Source organism: Phyllostomus hastatus, unplaced genomic scaffold, assembly GCF_019186645.2.
Source record: "Phyllostomus hastatus isolate PE091 unplaced genomic scaffold, TTU_PhHast_1.1 phas_contig_62, whole genome shotgun sequence".
Lineage (NCBI taxonomy): Eukaryota > Metazoa > Chordata > Mammalia > Chiroptera > Phyllostomidae > Phyllostomus > Phyllostomus hastatus.
Genome location: NW_025333921.1, coordinates 3,985,380 through 4,009,430, shown reverse-complemented (window position 1 = coordinate 4,009,430; position 24,051 = coordinate 3,985,380). Strand labels below are relative to the sequence as shown.

The following is a 24,051-nucleotide window of genomic DNA, read 5'->3' as shown; positions in this document are numbered from 1 at the left end:
GCCATATTCCAAGTCTACAGTCCTTTATATCATGTTATGGAGGAACTTTGTGGCATTATATACCATAAAGCCCTTGGTACATTTGCTAAATACTCCAATAGGAAAATAGTATCCTAGGTGGAATATCAGATTTGAATAAGACAAGCAGTTGGGCTTTAAGGAGTCTATTACCTGGGTATTCTACTGGAGGGAGCTAAGAATGTGCACAAAAATGCTAGGTGCTCAATAGTAGGTCCTGAGAAGGTACTCTGAGAATTCATCAGTGGGGTGGATGGGCGGGGGGACTTCATTGTGATGGAAAAGAGATGATGATCAGAGATCAAATCAGACAGAGATCTGACCTGGAACAGAAAGATGAATAAGAAAAGCATTCCAGGTAAAGAGGAAAATGTTAAAAAAAAGAGAGAGAGAGAAAGGATTGGAAGCTTGAACACTTGAGTATTGCATTTACTGAATTCTACTGATTTAAGATGCCTTTTGTTGAAAAATGCTGAGCTGTGTCATGTTATGTATTATTAGGAAAGAAAACCCCCACTCCTAATTAGTCCATGATATGTCTTTTCTTAATGAATTTTATTTCATTATTATTGAGAGAACTCTTTTTGATTTATATAGACATGAATTTTTCATATTTTATTCTTGTGCATTTGTTAAAAAGAAAATATAAAATAAGTTGAGTAAGATATTCCTAATAGGTTTGGAAATGTAGAATCTGAGTCACTATTCCATGTAGAGATGAGGTTGCCGATGTTCTCCTACACTGTGTTACTCTTGTACCTTAAAGTGCATCAGTGATGCAGCAGCAGTTCTTAACAGAGTGATCACTTTTGTCTTTGGAATTTTATTCCAAGCCACTGACATCTAATCTACCAGTTTTCATTCTGTTGTCATCTTGACTTTACTATGAGCTATCAACATAAGGTGCTTTCTTATTCTTACCAAAAAGTGTTAACTGAATATATTCTGATAATGATCAGGACTCATATTCTTTCTTAAAATGGTCCTTATATAATTTTTTGGCTGAAATGTTAAGGGATTGCATGTTGTCTGATCACACCACTAGGAGTAATGACTAAGTTCCTGATGTGCAGGCGATGACAATTTGTCACAAGTGTCCTGGCTGACAGTGATTATAGATGCCATTGATGTAAAGCACATGTGTTAATTTTAAAAATGTTAATATTTGACAAAAACTGAACATCTTAGAATTGACAATATATAGTACTGTGACTTGGAATTAAGAATTTAACTTATGTAAATAAGTAGTTGTCTCTTTCAGCATTCATAAAGGCAGAAATGTCTTGTTCACCATTATATGCCCATAGCCTAGCATAATTCCTCACTCAGAGAAGATGGGCAAAAAATACTTATGGAGTGAGTAAAGGGTGGGAAAGGACAGGAGGGTATCTTTGTCTACAGCTACTCTGCCCCACATACTAGCCTCTAGCCGCATGTGGCTGTTTAAATTTCAGTTAATTAGACAAAACTCCAAATTTAAGTCCTCAGTTTAACCAACAATATTTCAAGTAAGCAGTAAACACACGTGTCTAATGGCTACTGTATTGTGTGATGCAGATACAATACATTTACTTCATCACTGAAAATTCTTTGGACAGGGTTGGTCTAGAACATAGAGAACATGAAAAAGAGTATTGGAAAAGGGCAGGAAGGAATTTTGGATATTGATGGTGATCTTGGGAATCTAGATGACATGATGCTCAAACAATCAATTAGAACATGAAAATACATTCCTGGAATATCCTTAAAATAATGTGACTATTTTTTTTTTCAGTTGAATTTATCAAATGCTGGAGTACTAACAATTTTCCCAGGCTTTTCTTAGATTCTTCCATCTACCAATAAACAAAACAACAACAACAACAACAAAAACTACTATAATTGCTATGTGGCCAGACAGCATGGTTTGTAAATTGCAGATGTCAACTTTTGCTTTTACCTGTGATTTACTCAAAAGCTTTCAAAACTGCTTGAAGCAAGGATGCATGTGTGGTAGAATATTTAGAATCTTATGGCCAAGTTAGAGCAAAGAAGGACAGAATAGAAATGAGAAGATCTGGAAAATTCAGCAAACAAATATATATTTGTATTAGAAAAAGCACCCAGCCTTTCCCTCCCGAGTAGGGAAAACCCCTGTTCTTTACCTCCTGTGTCTTTCTGTCCTGTGTATCCTTCACTCTCACACTACTACCACACTCACAATTCTAATGACACCAGATATGTGTGGGGTTTTCCCACATCAAACAATTCTGTGACAGCAGCTGGGTGTTCTACAATTTAACTCAATCCTGACACCATCTACCTGGAGACAGTGTCAAGTTCCACAGGTTAAGGGCTCAGTTCCACAAGACTGTCCCTATTTCAGACACCAGTCAGAAGTCCAGGTTGTCACCTGTGCTTCTGATGGATATGCTATAGAGTGGAGGTTGCCATGACAACCTCCTTGAGTTTGACTAATTTGCTGGTGTGGCTCATGGAACTCAGGGAAACATGTTTACTAGTTTATTACAGGTTATGATAAAGGATACAGATACAGGTGAACAGCCAGATGAAGAGATACACAAAGTGAGGTCTTAGAGGAGCTTCAGTGGAGTTGGAGTGTATCACCTTCCTAGTGTGGATGTGTTCATTAACCTGCAAACACCCCAAAACACATGCTGTTGGGATTTTTATGGAGGTATCTTCACATAGGCATGACCAGTTTTTAACTCCATTTCTAGTCCTTCTCTCCAATCTCTGGAGAAGTGGGGGTGTGGAGCCAGAAACCTCAAACTTCTAATCATAGCCCAGTCTTTCTGGAGACCAGCCCCCATCCAGGAGAAACCCGAGAGCCCACCCAGAATCACCTCATTAGAACAAAAGGTTCTCCTAGTGCTCTTACCACATAGGTGTTTCACGGGTTTTAGGAGCCTGTGTCAGGGGCAGGGTCAAAGACAAATATTAAAACAAGAGATACTTCTGGCAATCTTATCACTTAGGAAATTTTAAGGGTTTTAAAAGTTTTGTGCCAGGAACTGGGGCAGAAAACAATATACATATGTATGTATACGTGTGTATGTGTGTGTATATATATTCCTATTATCTCACAATACTTTGTGTAGAATTCAGATTTACTTTAAAACTGAATGCTTCTGTAAGTCATTATTTTTGGTGAGTGCTTAGCAAATTTATTATTCAGTGGTTTTTGTTTATGTGTAAAAACATACTTTTTCTAAATTACTTATAAAATCAGAACCCATCCACAGCTCATCTAACTTCCTATACCATGTACTTTGGAAGACTGTATCTATTACATTTCATGAAAATGTTCCTTATGGTAGTTTTCATATAGATCAAAGTACAAATAAAATAGGACTTTCTCTTTTTTTTAATTCTGTAGGATGTAAACAATGATGCTGTTAGTAGTTCAACACTAGATAGTAGGCTTCTTTAAGAGCCTTTACTCGAGTGGAACATTATAATAACTTTGAGGTTAACAGCATAGACCTCAGTGCCAAGGGGCCTGGACCAACTCCTGGCTGTAGGAGCTGTGTGACTTTGGATAAGTTATATAACCTCTCTGTGTCTCAGTTTTATTCTCTGTAAAGTGGGGATGATGACAATAGTAGTTCTCTTGAATGATTGTAAAAATTAAGTCAACATATGTATGCTCATTAAATATACAACATAAATAATTAATTAAATATACAACATACAAACAAATAAATAATGTTTAGAGCAGTACCAGGAGTAGAGTAAGCACTATTTAAGATTTGGGATTATTTTCTGGTACCCTTTCAAGTACCTTCCACCAGGCTGTGCTCTCAGCCCATAGAGCATAAGCTCCTGCTTAGTGATTAAATATCTTTTAGGCATGTGTGACCATATGATCTGTACATGGGGATGACAACAAAGGAAGGTGTTATATTATGACTACTATTTCCTATGCCCTTTGGGGAGAATTGAGCCTAGAAGGTAACAGCTTTTATTTAATTAATTTATTTCTTTTTTTGAAAATTTTTATTGTTGTTCAGGTAGAGTTGTCTCCATTTTCATCCCACTGAGCCCCCCAGCCCCACTCATCCCACCTCCCACCCTTGAACCTACCCCCTCTGGTTTTGTCCATGTGTCCTTTATACACATTCTTTGATGGCCCTTCCCTTTTTATCCCCCATTATCCCTTTCCCCCAGCTTTTATTTTGATAGTTTCTGTAAGAGACTATTATGGTAAACAATTGAGCTTCCAGTTGTTTTGGTGGATGGTTTGACATTTGTAAAGTGAAGTACAGGACTACAATTTAAGAGCCCACAAAGTGTCCTTGTCAGAATCTGCCAAACAAAATTCTGGACCACTGACATCAACATGGAAAGGCAGAAACTCATCTTTGTACTTTTATGACATGCATGGCCTTTCTACCTTTCTCACTGAACATGAACAGTTACTTACATGCAGAGTATATGGCACTCTGGGTTTATTTTGTGGGTAGAAATGCTGAAAGAAAAAAAAGTTGCATCTAATTGTACCATTTCCCTGATTTAGTAAGTCTGTCCATTTTATCTAATAAAGAGTTATAAAAATATTTAGAACACCTGGGTAAATTATCAAACAGACATTTAATGAGCTCTTTATTGAAACAGAAAGCAGATTGGTGGTTGCAAACTCTGGGAGTGGGAGAAGGTGGGAGCACTCAGTGAGGAGTAACTGCTGAATTGGTACAGGGTTTTATTTTGGGTTATGAAGATATTTTCTTTGCTTGCTTTTTATCCTCACATGAGAATATGTTTTTCATTGCTTTTTTTAGAGAAGGAGGAAGGAAGGGGATGGAGAGAGAGAAGAGAGAGAGAATGCAACATCAGTGTTGGAGAAAAACATCCATTGGTTGCCTCCTGTACATGCCCTGACTGGGGATCGAACCTGCAACCTAGGGATGTACCCTGACCAGGCACTGAATGTGTAACCTTTTGGTTTATGGGACAATGTTCCAACCAACTGAGTCACACTGGCCAGAGCTAAAGATGTTTTGAAACTCGGTAGAGGTGATGTTGCATACATTGTCAATGTACTAAATGCTACTGAACTGTTCATTATAAAGTGACCAATTTTATGACATGTGAATTTCATCTCAATAGGTGAAATTTGTCAAAAATCTGAAACAAAACAAACACAAGAAAAACCTTCAAGTCCCAGTTTTCCAAAGCTATGACCTCACAGAAAGGCATGCCATTTGCTTATAAACAAAACAAAACAAAAATGAAGAATAACCTTGTTCTTCTTTAACATTAAAATTATTAGGCTTGTTTATTACTTTGAAAAAATAACATGACATTGCCACCTGTGAAACTTCTTGTGAAGTGTTTGCTGACTTAAGGGCGTATCAACAATCCTGTTCTCTTATGTTGCCTATATGGTGTTCATGCACCAATATGTTGTCTGAACTCAAGAAATAATATTTTTTATCTCTATGAGGATAGATTTGATTGTATTACTATGTTCTTTTAACCTTGGTTTGTGGTGACATGGCTTTAATAACTTTCACCACGCATATTCTTTGGTTTACTATTGCTTCTTCCCTTTGTCATGTTATGGGTATGTACTTGTTTAAAATGGAAAATGAAAGGTAGTATCAATGGCATTCATCCTTTTGGTGTGGTGATCAAACAGGGACTTTTCCTACAGCAGTTGAGAAATTGTTAGTGAGTGCAATATCTAAGCTAACTTGATGGTAGTGATCTGTACTGGCCTATATTAAATCTATGGGGAGATATAATAGTCCATGCAAAAGCTTTAGTGACTAACACTTAAAAAAGTCTTCTAAAGCCCTGTGGCTCAGGACCCCTGGGCCCACAGAAAGGTGTTATACAGACTAATGGTTTTTGTCACCTAGAGGTCTGTGTTGACTTTGCAATTTATTGCCCAGCTCCTTCCAATTCAGCTTAAAGAATTCTCAGCTTCTGAAAGAGAAACAGATGTTTTATGAAAGCCTTTGGCTTGTAACCACGGTCTATCTGGGAAAGGGCCTGAATATTTGAGTCTCAACCTCCTACTCAACTCAATAATCTAGGTGTAAATCCAGCTCTGTCTCCTGGTTGTGTGATTTTTTTTGCATTGTTATTATTATTATTTTAAATTTTAAAAATGTATTGGGGTGACATCGACTAATAACATTATATAAGTTTAAAGTGTACAATTCTATAATACATCATCCATTTCTGCATTGTGTGTTCACCTCCCAAAGTCTTTGACAAGTTACTCAAACCTAATCCTTAGGCACTTCAGGTTTAAAATGGGGTTAACAGAAATACCTGAGACATAGTGATATTGCTCAGATTTCGTGCTGTAAATATAAAGTGCTTAACACAGGATCTGATATGCTATTGTTATTAGTCTACTTAGAAAGCGGACAGTATTCCAGGTCCACCCTATTGGCCCTTTCCTAAGTGGTAACAGATGTAAGCGTTTTACCCTTTGCTGTGAGACATTTGGCACTTACCTAGAGGTCTGTCCCCATTTCCAAATTAAAGAGTCTTGAAAGGTGAGGCATCGATAACTGAACTCTTAAATTTCTTATTTATAATGTCATTATCATTGCTAACCCAAAGGGAAAAGTTGTTCTAGGTTCACAGCTGAAACTGATACAGGCAGTAATCATACACACCAGAAGTTAGTCTTACTCTTGTCTGGGAAGAATGGGAGAGGGGCATTTAAAACATTTTTAAATTTATTTTTAGAGAGAGGGGAAGGGAGGGATGGAAACATCAACATGCAAGAGAAATATCACTCAGTTTCCTCTTACATGCAATCCAGGAATGTGCCCTGACTGACAATTGAACCAGCAACCTTTCAGTTCACAGACCAACACTCAATCCATTGATCCATACCAGCCAGGGTGACTTTCGGGGTGACTTTTTAAAAGTTTGGTTTCTGGAGTTACTAGGCTTTTTGTTGCTGTTTTTCAGGTTTTTAACACTTGATAGAACTTGCAGTGGCCATCCTGTGAACTTGAGGAGGAAAGTCAAATACCAAGACAGAGGAAAAATATAGCAGGACCTGAGTCCTCAGTGACATGTAAGCTCATACCTCCAAGACTTGTGGCATGAAATAAATAAATTCCTGTCAGGCGAGTTAGGCATCTGGTACTTGTGCTGAATGCAACTTTAACTGATGAATGCTTCACCTGTCTCCCAGTTCCATTTAATAAGGGCATTTGACAGGATAATGACTTAGTTCTATGGAGCAATTCTAATGGTGGACATATTGAAGGGAAACTTTGCGGGGGGGCTTGGTGTCCTTCAACCTTTATGGTATGGCTGACTGTCAGAGGATAGAACAGGCCTCTGTCTGAACTGACCCTGTGATTGCCTCTTAATGTAGTTAGTTACATTTCTATGCTAAAGCTAGCTGATGAAACAGATAATCAGTTAAATTATACAGGGTCTGGGAAAAGTAACACCTGCTTGAGTGTAGTTGGTAGGGTAATAATATGGGTGTAATAATTTATAGCTTTAACTTGAACACTTCACTAAAATGTCATATGGTATGCTTGAGTGTGATATTGTTATGTTACAGAATACATGCTTACGATTTTGTAATAAAAGATTTTGTAATAAAAAGGGGAGTTATTTATGCTGGACCCTGTATGACAAAAAATACAATAGACCTTTTCACACAAAAATAATCCTCTTGTGTGTTTAAACAAAGATTTGTATTGAGGTACTTAACTTGGTACATAAAGAGTTCAATCTTTTGTAGTTAAGGACATTAAACTTGAGTGTTCTCTTTTGTGGCATTTATTTTATGTCAGTGGATCTGTTTTATCAGGTTTTTCTTTATAATGCCCAGGTCAGGTCACCATTCTGGTCTAGAGGCACTGTTATGTTCTATATGACTTGTATCCCTAAACCATAACATTGTTTCTTTGTGGGGAAATGAAAGCTTTGACTTGAAAACATATATTACCAAAGCCTTTCTTTTCTTTGTTTATAAAGCAACAAAATTTTGCTCAGGTCAGCCTCTGTTGGTCCCACTTACTCATTATTTTTGGAAGTGATCTGTTTTCTGGCAAGGACACACACTGATCATAGGCAAGTGAAGCATTTAGTATCTGGGCATATTACGGTGACTCTTTAATCATTTAAACAAATGATTGGAGAGAGTATTGATTGTACCTTCTAACCCGGAGAAAATTCAAAGTCCATTCTCTTAGAATTGTCCTCTACTCTGCATTTTCAGTGTTTTCATTGTTTGCTATTATATTTCTCATGCTTAAAGTAGACAGTTTTGCTATGTATTTTATTAGAATAAAATGAGACTCAAGTAACACTGAATTTCTAATTATTATTGTTAAATATTTTTAATTATCTCATGTATTTCTTTTCTTCCTAGAGTAATTGCCATAATTTGTCAAAACTCTCTGATTCTGTATTAGTGTTTCTTGTTTGTTATTTAACCTTAAAGTCTAGTCTTTCTTATTCTCTGACAGCAAATTTTTTCCCTTTTACAAGTTTTATTCAGCTTACATTTAGATCTTCTTGTTTCTGCCTTCTGTTCATCAATTTAGTATAGAACTATTGGAAGAAATATAATGAACTATACTGGTATTTAATTAGAGTCTGTATTTTAATATGTTATAACTCCTTATTTTGATGAGTTTCTTACATGTGTAACATGGAATTATCATGACACAAATGTATAATATGCAGTTTTTAAATATTTGATTGAAAAGCTTAATTTTTATGTCATAACAATCTGAAGGAAGCTGCATTTAGTAAATATTAAGGCTATTATTGAATGTATCTCTTTCACATGATAACAAAGCTATAAGGTTGTATATTTGCTATTTTAAAACTGTCTCAGAAACAAGCAAATTGATGGTTTTCCTTGTGTGTTGTGCATTAAGGACATTTCAGGGTTGCTGTTAAAATCTGCATCATTTCAAGTTGTGTTAATTCTATAGTTTTAATCTTCTTCCTTGGACGTAACAGTGGGCGAGTCTCTGAGTGCTAGGAGAGAATTAACAATTTATAGTTGTTTAACCCATTTTGAACATTGGTACTTTTTAATGCTGTGTTTATGCAATTTTTGAACTTTATTTTCATACAGTTCACTAATATTTATCATTAATAATAGGCACTTTGAATAACTATTTTAATTATATAAGCAGCATACAAGTAAAGATACAGACAAGTAAAATGAAAAAAAAAATTATCCTTAATCCTGCTACTCAGAGATAATGGTGAATTTATTGTATATTCTTATATGTAATATAATATTAATATAAATGATTCAGATTTTTACAAACATGAGATCACATTATCCTGTTTTGGACTCTTTTTATTTGAGATCGGATGCATCTAATTAGTCATTATTATTTTTTTAAAAGACTTTATTTATTTTTAGAAAGAGGGGAAGGGAGGGAGAAAGAGAGGGAGAGAAACATCAATGTGTGGTTGCCTTTCACGCGCCCCCCACTGGGGACCTGACCTGCAACACAGGCATGTGGCCTGCCTGGAAATGGAACTGGTGACCCTTTGGTTCACTGGCTGGCACTCAATCCACTGAGCCACACCAGCCAGTGCTAATTAGTCATTATTTTTAAAACTATCATTAAACATAGGAATTAAAACTTTTATTATTTCCTTAATAAAAATACACATTGAGTATAAAAGTAAAAAAAATATAGGTGATTCTAATGACAAAACAACTGTTGATGTAACCATGGAGAGATGTTTTGATATCATTTTAGTCTACATCATTCTGAAATTTCAAAATAAATATGTATATGTGTAAAAATATGTGTACATGTTTCTAAGTAATATCATATCCTAGATTCTGTTTTGTAATGCATATGCATTTTCAGTAAATCTTATCTATACTTTTTATGTTAATAGACATCTAAATCATACTTCTTAATGATTGTATAATAATCTCACTATATGATGTACTGTCATTTATATACCAATTCCCTTATGTTGAGCAGCTGGTAATTTTTATTTTTTTGCTACTATTGACATTGTCTCAACTGAACTTGCTGAACGTGTATGCTTCAATGCTTTTGACAGAGAGTGCCGAATTACTCTAGGAAAGCTGATGCCAGCTGACACTCCTGCTAGCCATCTTTGAAGTCTGTTTTCACACACTTCCCATGCTTCTTATCAGTGGTATTTTCACCCAGGGTGCCTTTGATTAGAACTAATGGGAACCAGGAGATGATAGTGGTGTGGGTGTAACACAGCTTGGCTCAAAGTTTAATTCTTTTACTCACTAGCTGTGCAACACAGGGCACATTTTCAAGTTCTCTGGGCTTCCATTTCCTCACCTGAAAATTGCAGATAATAATCATCATCCAATAGTGTTATTCCAATAATTAAATGAGATGATAGATATAAATGCACTTAAAATAGCCTTTGGAACTAAAAAGCAGTAAATAAACATTAGTCGTTTATTTTTTATATAGTTAAAGTGATGTGGTGAGATATTGGTCAAATATATCATCTTGCTGGTTTGTGTATTGTTGCCTACTAATTCAGTTGTAGACAAAGATTTTTGTATTTGACTTTTATCATCTTTTCTCCCAAAATCATACTCTGTATCTATTTTATTTTCTGAATCTTGCAACAGCCCCAAACAATAAAATTCTGACCTAATGTATGAGATGTAACAACACTGTAGAGACTAATCCTGCATACCTCTGAGAATGAGCTCCTGAGATTAAACATCCTTAGCAAAGCTAATTAATTCAGGCAAAGAAGAGCAGCTGGAGAGCAATTCCTTTGTGAAAGTTCAAACAGCCACAACAATACTTTATTTGCAGAGCATAACTACAAACTCTATGATCTAACCCACCACTCTAAATATACTGCAGTGCATCTTTGAACAACAGGGGGTAGCTGAAAACTGCTGAGAGAGCCACTGGCAGGCTCATCAAGCACAGAACTTTGAGTGGCTGGGGTGACAATTTTCACAGCCAACGCAAAACTACATCTCCCACTGAAAATTTCAAAAAGAAGTAAAGAATAGTACCATCCTTGGATGTAATGCTGGCAGTGTAGTATCTGATTTTGAGATGCCAGTCCACTCTGCACAAGTGCTCTGTGATCAGTCTTGTCTGAGAGGTGAACAAAATGGAATGTTTTGGAGAAAAGCAGACAAGAGAACTAAGTCCTATCAGTCAAGGAGAGTAGAAGGAACCTGTGTTGTTTGTCTCTGAGAACAGATTTATGGGAGTCACAATAATTGACTTAGAAGAGCTGAGGGATGAGACTTGCCCTGTCTCTTTAGGTAGAAGCCAGGTAAATAGAAAGAAGTGACAAAAGATAGAAAGTAACCAGATTTTGGTTATTTAGTTTCAATGTAAAGAAAGCTAAATTAGCACGAATGATGTAAATGGCTTTATATATTCTTTGAACAAAGCCACACAAATTGTGATGTGTGTGCATATTTAATATTTATTCTTCTAAAGAGGTAATATACTTGGGTTCTAAGGAATTTGTGGGTTGGAAAATTATGGGCCTTTTTATTCATAATTTGAAAGATAATCACTTTTCTCACTTGAATGCAACCTCTTATTTTCCTGAACAAACATTAAATCAGATCCTCCCCCCCCCCTCCTCCCTCTCTCCTTTCCTCCCTCCTTCTCTCCCTTCCTCCTGATCATAGCTTTGGGGGGATTGGGAGATTCTTTCCTCCCTCCCTCCCTCCCTCCCTTCCTTCCTTTCTTCCCTCCTTCCTTCCTTCCTTCTTTCCTTCCTTCCCTCCTTCCTTCCTTCCTTCCTTCCTTCCTTCCTTCCTTCCCCACTCCCTCCCTCCCTTGCTTCATTATTTTTTAAAATCCCCACCTGAGGACATGCCTATTGATTTTAGAGAGAGGGGAAGAAAGGGCAAGATGTGAGAGAGAAACATCAGTCGACTGTTTTTTACATGTGCCCTGACTGGGGACTGAACTTGCAATCCAGGCATGTGCCATTACTGGGAATGAACCTGTGACCTTTTGGTTTATGGGATGATGTTCCAATTAACTGAGCCACACTGGCCAGGGCTTGGGAGAGCTCAACTTAATAGTGACTCCAGTGACCCTGAAACTAATGTAACTGGCAAAAGTGTTGCCTGACTCCTAAAACAAATGCAGAAATGTTACTTGAAACAATAGAATGGTGTGTCTGCCCTGGGGTTGGATGGGGAAATCTACTGTCAGCACTTCTTGAGCACACAAGGCTTTAAAATAAAAAAGACTATTTACCAACATTTCTCATTAGCAGTGTATACTAGGGGAACTAGTTCTCTCTCAGACTACACCTATGTGCTTAGGCAAGCCCACCACCTAGCCCAATGTCCTAAAGACAGTAAACACTAAAAAATATTTAATGATGAAAAGGGAGTGGAAAGAGAATGGTGATTATGATGGCCATGAAAACAATGGATGGAGGTGATGATAATATGATAGGGATGATAATAATTCTCTTATTTTTGAAAGGTTAAGGAATAAGTGTTCATATTTTATGGTAGAATTAGGAAACTTTGCTGAAAAGCATAATTCTGGAATAGATTTTCAGTTTCCTTTCAAACAGTAAATTATTTCTGATAAAACTTAGTTCTATGTTTTATCTCATAGAGATCAGTTTTACCCTCTTTTCTATGATTCTTGTACCTTTGTCCAAAGGGCTTGGGCATCCAAACTTGGGTTGGGCTCAGAAGTGCTGCAGATACCCTGACTTTGAAGTTAAAAATTGAAGGATGCAGAGAGGAAATGGAACCAGAATTCTGATATGTGAAACATCTCAGCCATCAAAGCAAACAATGTCTAAAGCTCCATCCAGTTTCAACATCCAAGTTCATTTGTCCTCAGACTTCAAGAGGAACTCAAGGCTAGTTAATTACACTCCTGATATCTCAGTCCCTGCCCAGAATGTAAGCCCATTGTGTCACCTCTCTGCTTGTTCTTCAGGTTTGCTCTTTCTTTTCTCCTTCCTCTCTCCCAACACATCCCACTACTCTCAGAACATTAAATGCTGGTGGGAGCATTAAATATCCTAACCATAAGATAATTTGCATCCAGAAGCAGGGTGTGCCATAAAAACACCTAAAACATGTAGGTATATTGGTTTAAAATTGATCAGTGGGAAGTGAGAACTGAGACTGGAGGCTGGAAAATGCAGACCCATCTGATACATTTGGTAAAATACTCAGTAAGATAGGTCCTGCACTAACTTAGAAGGCAGATGTGTGTCCAATGAGCTTGCTACTGCACGGGGATAGGAGAAAGCAGAAAGTTAGTAGACTGTGTTGATAACTACTTGGTACACTTGTCAAAGCATTACAAGAAAGAAATGAGCTCAGGTGTGCAAGCAGAAATGAAAGGGCATAGAAGAGAAACTCAGATTTCTCTACTCACTCACAGTTGCAAGGATCTTTAAATGTTTCTTTAATCATCACACAAACCCTATGAAATTATATTATTAGTGACATTTTACAGATAAGGGAAAAGTTACCTAGAAAGTAAGTAATTTGTCCAAGCTCAGCTGGTAAGTGGAAGAACCTGGAACTGAAGGCTTGCTATCTTTTTTATTTTTTCCCCAAATCAAGTCTTCATCCATCACCCTTTATCCCCCTATATCTTTCTCTATCTCCCCCTACCTCCCCAGGGGACTTGTTATTTAAAATCCAAAGTCTTCCTTTTAACTAAGTATTCTGGTTAATCCACAGAATTCATTAAGAACTCTGACATCTGGATTACAGCAATCCTTCTACACTAACTCCTGTCTATCTGCATATTTTAAATCTGTATGTGGACAATCCCTCCAACTCCCAAGTTTTCTTGACATCCTTTATATAATGATTTTTACCTCCAAACCCCCTCACCATCTCACTCACAGGGTCTTTCATTAATCTTTCTCTACCTTCAAACAACTAACAACCACAATCCCATTTTGTACACGCAACTACCAAATTTCCTCCCTCCCTAAATACCTCATTCTTAATATTTCTGCTCTTGTTCTTCCACTTTCTCTCTATCTATTATTCACCACCTGGCTTCTCTCCATTAAAGAAAAAAATCTATTTAGGACCTGTGCTATCTGGTGACTAGTTTGAATTTCTCTCTTGCCAGAAATTGCAACTCTCTTGCCCCCTGTTTTCTACTGCATCTGCTTATGAAACTTGCAACCCTGGACCAATATAACCATCTGTGTACTAAGGTCATTTATTGGAGAAAATGGAACAATTTTGCCCATTGGGAAACTCCAAATTATGGATTCCAATTATGTCAGTTGCAAAGATGATCTCTTGGCTCTAAATCCACCTTTGCATACTTTGCTCTGAGAGATACAAGTTTCTTTGGTGGAGCTGAGACACTGCAAACTGTGTTTTCTCCATCCTGTAGTTCATCCCTAACGAATAGTGGAGCTTGGGCATCTGTGAACCTTTGTGATACTCCAACTTCTTTCATGGTAATACAAACTCTCATCATTTCATTCCATTATTTTTGAAAGCTATATGATAGAGTAGTTATATAATAGAGTAGAATAAAATAAGTAAAGTTTATTTTAGATGGGAATATTAAAATTGTAGTATCTTTAATGCATTCTAAATGTAAATGGTCTACAAGTATTTAGTAAGAAATATACATTGTTTACTTAAATTTATGTTAGAGTAATGTTTTTCAAGAAATATCATGAAAAATGATATTATCTTGTGTTTGATTTTTAGAATAAAATAAATATTTAAGTGTAGGTTAATTTTAAAATTTTAAATAAGTTTTGAACCTTCCCAGTAATTGTAAAAATGGGAACTCTCCCCATTCTGACCACCCAAAGAACGAGTGGCAGACATAATGCCCTGTCACATTATTTGGAGAGATCTAAAACATAAATAGAAGAAAATGTGTGTGTGTGTGTGTGTGTGTGTGTATGTTTAAAAAAATCTGATGTTTGCAGTTCTTGCATTTTGTGCTTTAAATGAAAAGTAATTCCTCTATTTTGTATTTTTTGGTGCATTTTGTTTCCATGTCATTAGATACAAAAATTTTCTGCCTGCTATTTTGTGAGCCCTTCTCTTGTAATGCTTTATAGGTACGGGTAACCTCTATTTCCAATTAATTAAAAATTTAAGGTAATTGTTACTTTATTTCATCTTCTTTACTTTATTTTTAAAGTATTGGGGACATCTTGGGGTGCTATAAAAATCTTACCAGGTGAATGCAATTTAGAATTCTGGAAAAAATCATTTTTGTGGTAAAATTCGAGAATTATCAGTTTTATGCACTTTTTAAAATTTGGTGTTAGTGTCAATGTTCCTTTAACTTCCTGAGTACAATCAACAGTCTATTATGGGTGTAAATTAAGCAGCTGAATACTAAAAACCACAGTAACTCTATGACTGTTATTGAGTACATGCACTCTGACAGCTGCCCATAGTCTGCTCTGTGGGAAACTGGATTATGGGTGTTCTCTTTCATCTCCACTACTGTTGTTACCTATGACTAGTCGAATCATATCTGGAAAACTCTCAAAATGCTGTTAATTATTTTATTTATTGATTTTTTAAAAAAGTAGAAATTGAAACATGTCATTATTGCTTTCAATGAAATAAACCCTATGAATCCGCTTTGGAATCTAAGAAAAGCATAAGTATGAAGAAACACAGAGCTTTGCCCACAACTTTAGAAGGCTCATACACTTTAGGTTACGCCCTCTCATTAAACTGGTGGTTTCTATGGTTTGTATGTGAAGTTAGAAACTGGCACAAAATGATTAAATTCCACACCAGTAAAAGATCAGAGATTCACTTTCATTTTCAGTTCCCTCTAGGAGAAGAGATTTATGGGAACAAATTTACTTCTGAAAACATAGCTTAATTCTGATCACCTTCAAGATGTAAAAAAATTGATTAAAATGTTGTTTCAACAAGTACTATTTTTAAAAAGTGATTTCAAATTGGGCTTCAATTTGTCTGTTAGACAGCAAGCTAAGTCTGAAAGAGGGACAAAATTTTGGGCTTTAGGCACCGCCAGGTGCTGAATGTACTGAGAGCTTGTCGCAGCCCTGGGATATTTGATGGCGAGCATCCTGGCTTTTTAATAGGGTGACCTGATGATTCTCTGATTCTATATGAAAGTGACTGTCAAATCGAGCTGATCAATTTGAGATGTGCTCAGCAATAAGAGGAAAGTCAGATTTCAGATTTTGTCCAGAGTGCCTGGTGGGCTTCTGCTGTGAGCAGAAGCTGGTTCCATTTAGTAGTGCTAGTCCAATCAGAAACCTCAGGAAAGAGACTGATCTTGGCTTAAAAATCAGCAAAGCCAATTACTCAGGTCAAAGAAGGTGAGATAATAATTAGTTAATTATAAATAAAGTCTTACAGATTAAATAATTATGAAGAATAAAATAAACTTTTAAAAATATTTATTTTTCATCACCATTTATCTCCCCATGACTTCTTCTACCTCCACCATTCTTCCTCCTCCCACAATTACCACACTTTTGTTTATGTCCATGAGTTCTTTCTTGATTCTTTCCTTTTTTGCTCAATTCCTCCATCCCCCTAACCCTCCCCAGAACAGTCAGCTTGTTCTCTATTTTTCAGTCTGCCTCTATTTTGCTTGTTAGTTCAGTTTGTTCATTAGATTCCACATATGAGTAAAATTAGATGGTATTTTTCTTTCTATGACTGGCTTATTTCACTTAGCATAATGCTCACCAGGTCCATTCATGGTGTTGCAAAGGATAAAATTTTCTTCTTTTTTACAGGTGAATAGAACTCCACTGTGCAAATGTACTATAGCTATTTTATCCACTCATATACTGTTGGATACTGGGACTGCTGAAAATAAACTTTAATAACTTTAAAAGGTATATAATTAATTATTTTGTACCTCAATAAATATTTAAAATATAAAATTAGCTTATTATTAAATAATTAAAACCAGTACTAAATCTATTGTGTGTCAAATGTTATTCTACATTTTTGCATATATCTTATTTAATTTTTATGTCTTCTCAGGAAATCATTGGCTTTACCATTTTCTAAGTGAAGAAACTGAGGCTAATAATTAAAACCACATAGCTGTGAGGTGATGCAGCAGAAATCTAACCCAGGATGTGCTGGTGACTCCAAATCCAAAGAAAGTATTTTTTACTCTTTGTGCTGCTTCCCTGTAGGGCCTGAATGGTAAATTTATGGCGCTTATATTAGAATTAGTCATATTAATACTATTTGCATTGTGCTTACAAATCTTAGTGGCTTAACAATACAGTAGAGCTTTATTTCTCATTCATATAAATCTCAAAGGAGAAGGTGCTTAGGGTGCAGTCATCAGAACCATGTTGATGGTGGCTCTGCTACCTTCAACATGTGGCTGGTTCTAATGTTACTGGAGATGCTGACATTTGGGCTGCCAGACTTAGTAAATAAAAATACTGGACACTGTTGGAGGAGGTCATTGAGAGGAAATAATCACTAATTGCCCTGTGAGCTAGACCTGGGCACAGAGGGTTACCCACCCTCTCCCCTGTTCTTGGAAGGTACTGTTCTGACTGCTCTTCTCACAGGGGGAGCTGATTTCAAGGACGCTTCCTTTAGAGAGCAAGGTGTTGTTGAGAACATCTGGACAGCATAAATGAATGAACCCAGTTAAAGCTTCTTGATCAATTTCAAGATTCTGGTGGGTGGGTGCAGACATCTACTTGTTTTGTGTCATGCTGAAGCCAAATCTGGTAAATTACCTTGCTTATTAAACCTACCACTACCAACCTGGAGTGTTATGTCTCTTTCTTCAGTCTCTCCTTGCTCTCAGTGTACAGAGGCCAGTCTGTGAACCAGTATACAGCAGTTAAATTAGAATTTGACTTTATATCCTGCTGTTTTGCCAAATTCACTTATTAGGTTGAATAGGTTTTTTGGTGGTCTACAGGATTGTCTATGTACTTTGTCATATCATCTGCAAACAAGAGTTTTGCTTCCTTCTTTCCAATTTGGATGCGTTTTATTTCTTTTTCTTCTTTGATCACTGCGTCTGGGACTTCCAATGCTATGCTGAATAGAACTGGTGAAAGCAGTCACCCTTGTCTTGTTCGCAACCTGAGTCAGAAAGCTTTTAGTTTTTGCCTATTGAGTATGATGTTGGCTGTAAGTTTCCAGTATATGGCCTTTATTATGTTGAGGCATGCTCCCTCTACTCCCACTTTGCTGAGTGCTTTTATCATAAATGGGTGCTGTACCTTATCAAATGCATTTTCCACATCTATTGATATGATCATGTGATTTTTGTCTTTCCTTTTGTTTATGTGATGCATTATACTTACTGATTTGCAAATATACTATCCTTGCACCCCTGGGATGAATCCCACTTGATCATGGTGTATGCTCTTTTTAATGTATGCTGGATGCAGTTTGCCAATATTTTGTTGAGGATTTTAGCGTCTATGTTCATCAGTGATATTGGCCTGCACTTTTCTTTGTTTGTTGTGTCTTTGTCTGGTTTTAGGATTAGGATGATTGTGGCTTCAGAAAAAGAGTTAGGGAGTCTTTCATTTTCTTGGATTTTTTTGGAATAGTCTGTGAAGGATAGGGGTTAGCTCTTTCTTAAATGCTCTATACAATTCTCCTGTGAAACCATTTGATCCAGGGATTTTCCATGTTGGAAGTTTTCTAATTACTGCTTCAATTTTTCCAGCTGTTATTGATCTGTTCAGGCTTTCTGCTTCTTCTTCATTGAATTTTGGAAGATTGTATTTTTCTAGAAATTTATCCATTTCACTTAGGTTTTCAAATTTCTTGGCATATAGTTCTTTGTAGTAATTTCTTACAATCCTTTGTATTTCTGTGGTATCAGTTGTAATCTCTCCTCATTCATTTCTAATTGTGTTTATTTGGTTCCTCTCTCTTTTTTTCTTGATGAGTGTCCTTAAAAGCTTGTTGATTTTGTTAGTTTTTTTCAAAGAACCAGCTCATGGATTTATTGGTCCTTAGAATTGTTCTTTTAGTCTCTATGTCATTTAATTCTGCTCTGATCTTGGTTATTTCCTTCCTTCTGCTTGCTCAGGGCTTCATTTGTTTTTGTTCCCCCTGTTCTTTTAGATGTAAAATTAGGCTGTTTATATAAGTGTTTCCATATTTTTCAGGTAGGCCTGTATTGCTATGAACTTCTCTCTCAGGACTGCCTTCACTGTGTCCCATAAGTTTTGGATTGTGATGAGTTCATTTTCATTTGTTCCCAGAAACTTTTTGATTTCTGCCTTGATCTCATTCTTAACCCATTCATTGCTAATAGCATGCTATTCAATGTCCATGAAATTTGAGTGTTTCTGAGTTTTTTCCTTCAGGTTGGTTTCTAGTTTCAGGCCCTTGTTGTCTGAGAAAATGCTTAATATGAATGATCAGAAATCCAAGGCATTTTTGTATACCAACAATGAAATATCAGAAACAGAAATCAAGAAAAAAATCCCATTTGATATAGCAACAAGAAAAATAAAGTACCAAGGAATAAATCTAACCAAGGAGGTAAAAGACCTGTACCCAGAAAACTACACAACACTGAAGAAAGAAATTAAGGAGGACACAAATAAATGGAAGTACATACTGTGTTCATGGATTGGAAGAATTAACATCATCAAAATGTCCATACTACCCAAAGCAATTTACAGATTCAATGTAATCTGTATTAAAATACCAATGACATATATCACAGACATGGAACAAACATTTCAAAAATTTATATGGAACTATAAATGTCCCCAAATACCTGCAACAATTTTGAGAAAGAAGAACAAAGTAGGAGGAATCACAATACCTGACATCATACTATATTACAAGGCCACTGTAATCAAAACAGTCTGGTACTGAAGAGAAACAGATACATAGATCAATGGAATGAAATAGAGAAGCTAGAAATAAGCCCAAGTCTCTATGGTCAATTAATATTTGACAAAGGGGCAGAAGCATAAAATGGAGTAAAATAGCCTCTTCAAAAAATGATGTTGGGTGATCTGGGCAGCTACATGCAAAAAAATGAAACTTGACCACCAACTTACACCACACACAAAAATAACCTCAAGATGGATAAAAGACTTAAATATAAGTCATGACACGATAAAAGTCCTAGAGGAGAAGATAGTCAGGAAAATCTCAGATATTTCACACAGCAATATTTTCACCAATATGTTCCCTAGAGCAAGGGACATAAATGTAAGAATAAACAAATGGGATCTCATCAAAATATAAAGCTTCTGCATGGCTAAAGAAGACAGCAAAACGACTATAGAACCAACCATAAGGGAAAATACATTTGCAAATGCTAAGGGTTTGATCTCCAAAATATATAAAGGACTCACTCAACTCCACTCCAGGAAGACAAACAACTCAATTAAAAAATGGGTAAGGGACTTGAACAGACACTTCTCCAAGGAGGACATATAGAGGGCCCAGAGACATATGAAAGGATGCTCAGCATCACTAGCCATCAGAGAGATGAGAATTAAAACCACAATGAGATACCACTTTACACTGCTCAGAATGACCATCATAACCAAATCAATGAACAATAAGTCCTGGCAAGGCTGTGGAGAGAAGGGAACCCCAGTGCACTCTTGGGGGGAATGCAGAGTGGTGCATTCCCACTGTGGAAGACAGTATGGAATTTCCTCAGAAAGTAAAAATGGAATTTCCTTTTGACCTAGCAATTGTCCTGCTGGAATTATACCCTAAGAATTCTGGAACACCAATTCAAAAGAGTCTATGCATCCTAATGTTCATAGTAGCACAATTTATAATAGCCAAGTGTTGGAAGCAACCTAAGTGCCCATCAGTAAGTGAGAGGATCAAAAAACTATGGTACATTTACACAATGAAATTCTATGCAGCAGAAAGAAAGAAGGAGCTCCTACCCTTTGTGACAGCATGAATGGAACTGGACATTATGCTAAGTGAAGTAAGCCAGATCTTGAAAAACAAAGACCATATGATCTCACCTATAACTGGAACCTAATCAATAAAGCAAAGAAGCAAGCAAAGTATAACCAGAGGCACTGAAATAGAGAACAAAGTGACAGTAACCAGAGGAAGGTGGGAGGAGATAATGGGGGCTGGGGGAAAGGGGAAGGGTCATTCATGGAACAAGTATAAAGGACCCATGAACAAAGCCAAAGGGGTAGGATCAGGGGTGGGAAGTGGGGATAGGTGGGGCAGGGGGGAAGTGGTAGTGGAAAGGAAGAAAAAAATGGAGACAACTGTACTTGAACAACAATAAAAAGAAGAAAATGAAAAAATCTCCTATATCTAAAAGATGTGATAATTTTTCCATCAACACATTTTTAAAAACCAAAAAAGAATTTAAGACAAACTTCTAAATATAAACATGGCCCATGTAATACAAATATTTGGGACTTTCATATTTTTGATGTATTTCAATTCTCTAAATCTGGCAACCTGAGTGTCAACACCCATGATAAGTATAAGTATGTCCCAAATATTGAATGGGATGTAGTTACAATGAAACATTATTTGTTGTTTTTCTGAAATTCAAGTTTAACTCAATGTCCTGAATTTTATCTGGCAACCCCAGTTGACACCAAATGGAAGATGGAATGGCAGCTGAGCAGGGCAGATATCTGAGAATGTTTATTTGTGGCTAGATCTGACATCAGCTCTCCCATATTCCCTTGGTAACAACCTGTCTGTATTCTAGCCTCAACTTAGATGTAAGGGGGTTTAAAAATGTAGTTCTTGTGTAGACAAATATCAACATCAATGTTTTGCATTGGACATTGGCAGCTAACCATCTCTGTCTCAGCATGCAAACAGGTATAACATGTGCAGGTAGACCTGTGTCTGCAAAGAAGCAGCATGGTAATTGAGCATATTGTCCTGATAAATACTTAAACTGTAGGCCAGTTACTAACTAGCTATGAGGCTCGAGAAAATTACTTTACCTCTCTGAGCCTCTGTTTTGTCATTGATCAAATGCAGATAATATAGAGCATCCTTAGTTTTTATGAGGATTAGTTCAGATAACCCATGTGCAGTACTTTGCACAGTGTCTGCTAGAACATGATGTTAGCTACTATGAGTCACAGAATAGAAGTATTTGTCAGTATATTTACTTTGTCTTTTTCTGTTCCTAATGTTTCCTCATGGCTAAAAGAAACTAAACATTACTTTTAAAACCAACATCCCAGAACTGGTAAGAACTGGTTTTTAGATGTTTGTTTTGTGAATTATGGGTGTAAACATAATAATTATTAAAAAATACATATAATAGTAGTAAAAGTATGCCTTGTATTGGTAATAATTAAAGATATAGATAGGCTGAATATCTGCTTGGGTAAAAAATCATTCTCAGGGCAGAAATATATTAAAATAAATGACAAATAATGTGTATGCATTAATTATGAGATGTAAATATTTACCTAGACAGTCTTTTCACACACACAATTATTTCTCTCACTTCTCTTTGCATGGCCTTATAACTTTCTGAGCACGCTTAGTACTTGGAAGTAAAATTATGCCATTCTTTAAATGATGGATCTTATGAAGACTTATCTGTCAAGTAGCCAGCTGTGTTATGGCAGGTCATTGAGATTCTTTCTCCTCTTAGTTTAATTTACTTTTGAAGAGAGATGGCTGGCAAGGTTTAAGGAAGCACGATAAAGACTAATTAAAGAGTTGTTCCTCAAATCTCCTTGAAATTAGAGGTTGATTCACTGAAATAATTCATATTTCATGACCCAAAATAAGCAAAACTTTGAATCTTAGCAAGAAAATTGAAGAACTATATGGATTACCCAATTCTTTGCTGTGGAATTGTGCAATTGAATTTAGAATATAATGGAATTTGTGTTTCCAATTAAACCAACTGAGCACAGCTTCACATCATAGAATGAAATTAGACCATAACTCCCTCTAATTAGTTTGGATCGTAATATTTTTTTGTACTTAATCATGCCTTTTAGTCAAGAATTCCAAAATTCTTAGAGTAAAGTCTAGTGTCCAATGTCATTGGGGGTAGTTTTTGAGAGGGGGAAGTTAACAGGTACAATGACAAAAGAGATGATCCCTAAAGTGTTTTTTAAATTGTTGGGGAGGTATTGGAGCTACTTTGTAACTGCTACATTTAGATTTTTACCAGGTTTTATTGGAGCTACCTTGTCACATTATTCCAGGGTGCAGAAACAAGAGGGAACACTGCCCAGAGGGGATCCTGGGCATGGGTATGAACTAGGCAGAACTGGATGGTGCAACTAAAAGAATCTCCTGAACTGTATTCAAAGTGCCTTCAACTACTGTCTAGGACATATTTGCATGATACCTCTTTTCTTTCCATGAAATGGACTGGGAAATTGATGCTAGAGAACCAAAAGAGTGGTGAAGAGATGAGAGGACTACTCATCATTGAGGCAAGTGGATTTTGTTCAAATTACCCAGTTGATTGCATTTCCAGGCTTCCATTTAATTTTTCAGAATCTAATTTGTGAGCTTTTTAAAATCAAAAGGTTAGGGTGGTAGTGGGAGGTGGGTAGGTAAGTGAACCAGGTCCGGCCACTTCAGGTTCACCTTGCCTCCCACTTCTGTTCTGCTGGGAGAGGGGCCCACCATCCCGCAGTATCAGACCTGCAAGAAGTTCAGTCTCCAAGCCAAGAAACTCTACCTTGCCAACCTTATGAAAGCAAGTGTGGTTCTCAAATATAGGCATTCTATAGGTATTAAAGTAACAGATGGTTTAGTTTGCTTGGTGTATAGACCAGACAAGGTTCAAGATGTAAAGAAGATTGAGAAATTCCATGGTCAACTGATGCAACTTTTGGTAGCCAAGAAATCCTACAGTGTTACTATGGAAACAGACCATCTGGATTTGAAATGAAGATGCTTGTGATGTTCTTTTTTTAAATATAATTTTTATTTTACAATTACATTTGACATAGATTATTATATTATATTAGTTTTAGGTGTACATCCCAGTGATTAGACATTACATAACTTACTAAGTGATTATTCTGATAAATCTTGCACTGACACCATACAAAGTTTTTAAAATATTATTGACTATATTCCCTATGATGCATTTTACA

At 36.4% G+C, this 24,051-nt stretch overlaps 1 protein-coding gene across 1 annotated transcript; it reads left to right on the top strand.

The window, feature by feature from the left end:
• The first annotated feature begins 16,135 nt into the window (after window positions 1–16,135).
• On the top strand, window positions 16,136–23,843 carry LOC123825125 (signal recognition particle 9 kDa protein-like). The gene is made up of 2 exons (XM_045848465.1): window positions 16,136–16,311; window positions 23,531–23,843. The coding sequence occupies exons 1-2, from the start codon at window positions 16,136–16,138 to the stop codon at window positions 23,841–23,843; spliced, it is 489 nt and encodes a 162-aa protein (XP_045704421.1).
• Window positions 23,844–24,051: the final 208 nt, after the last annotated feature.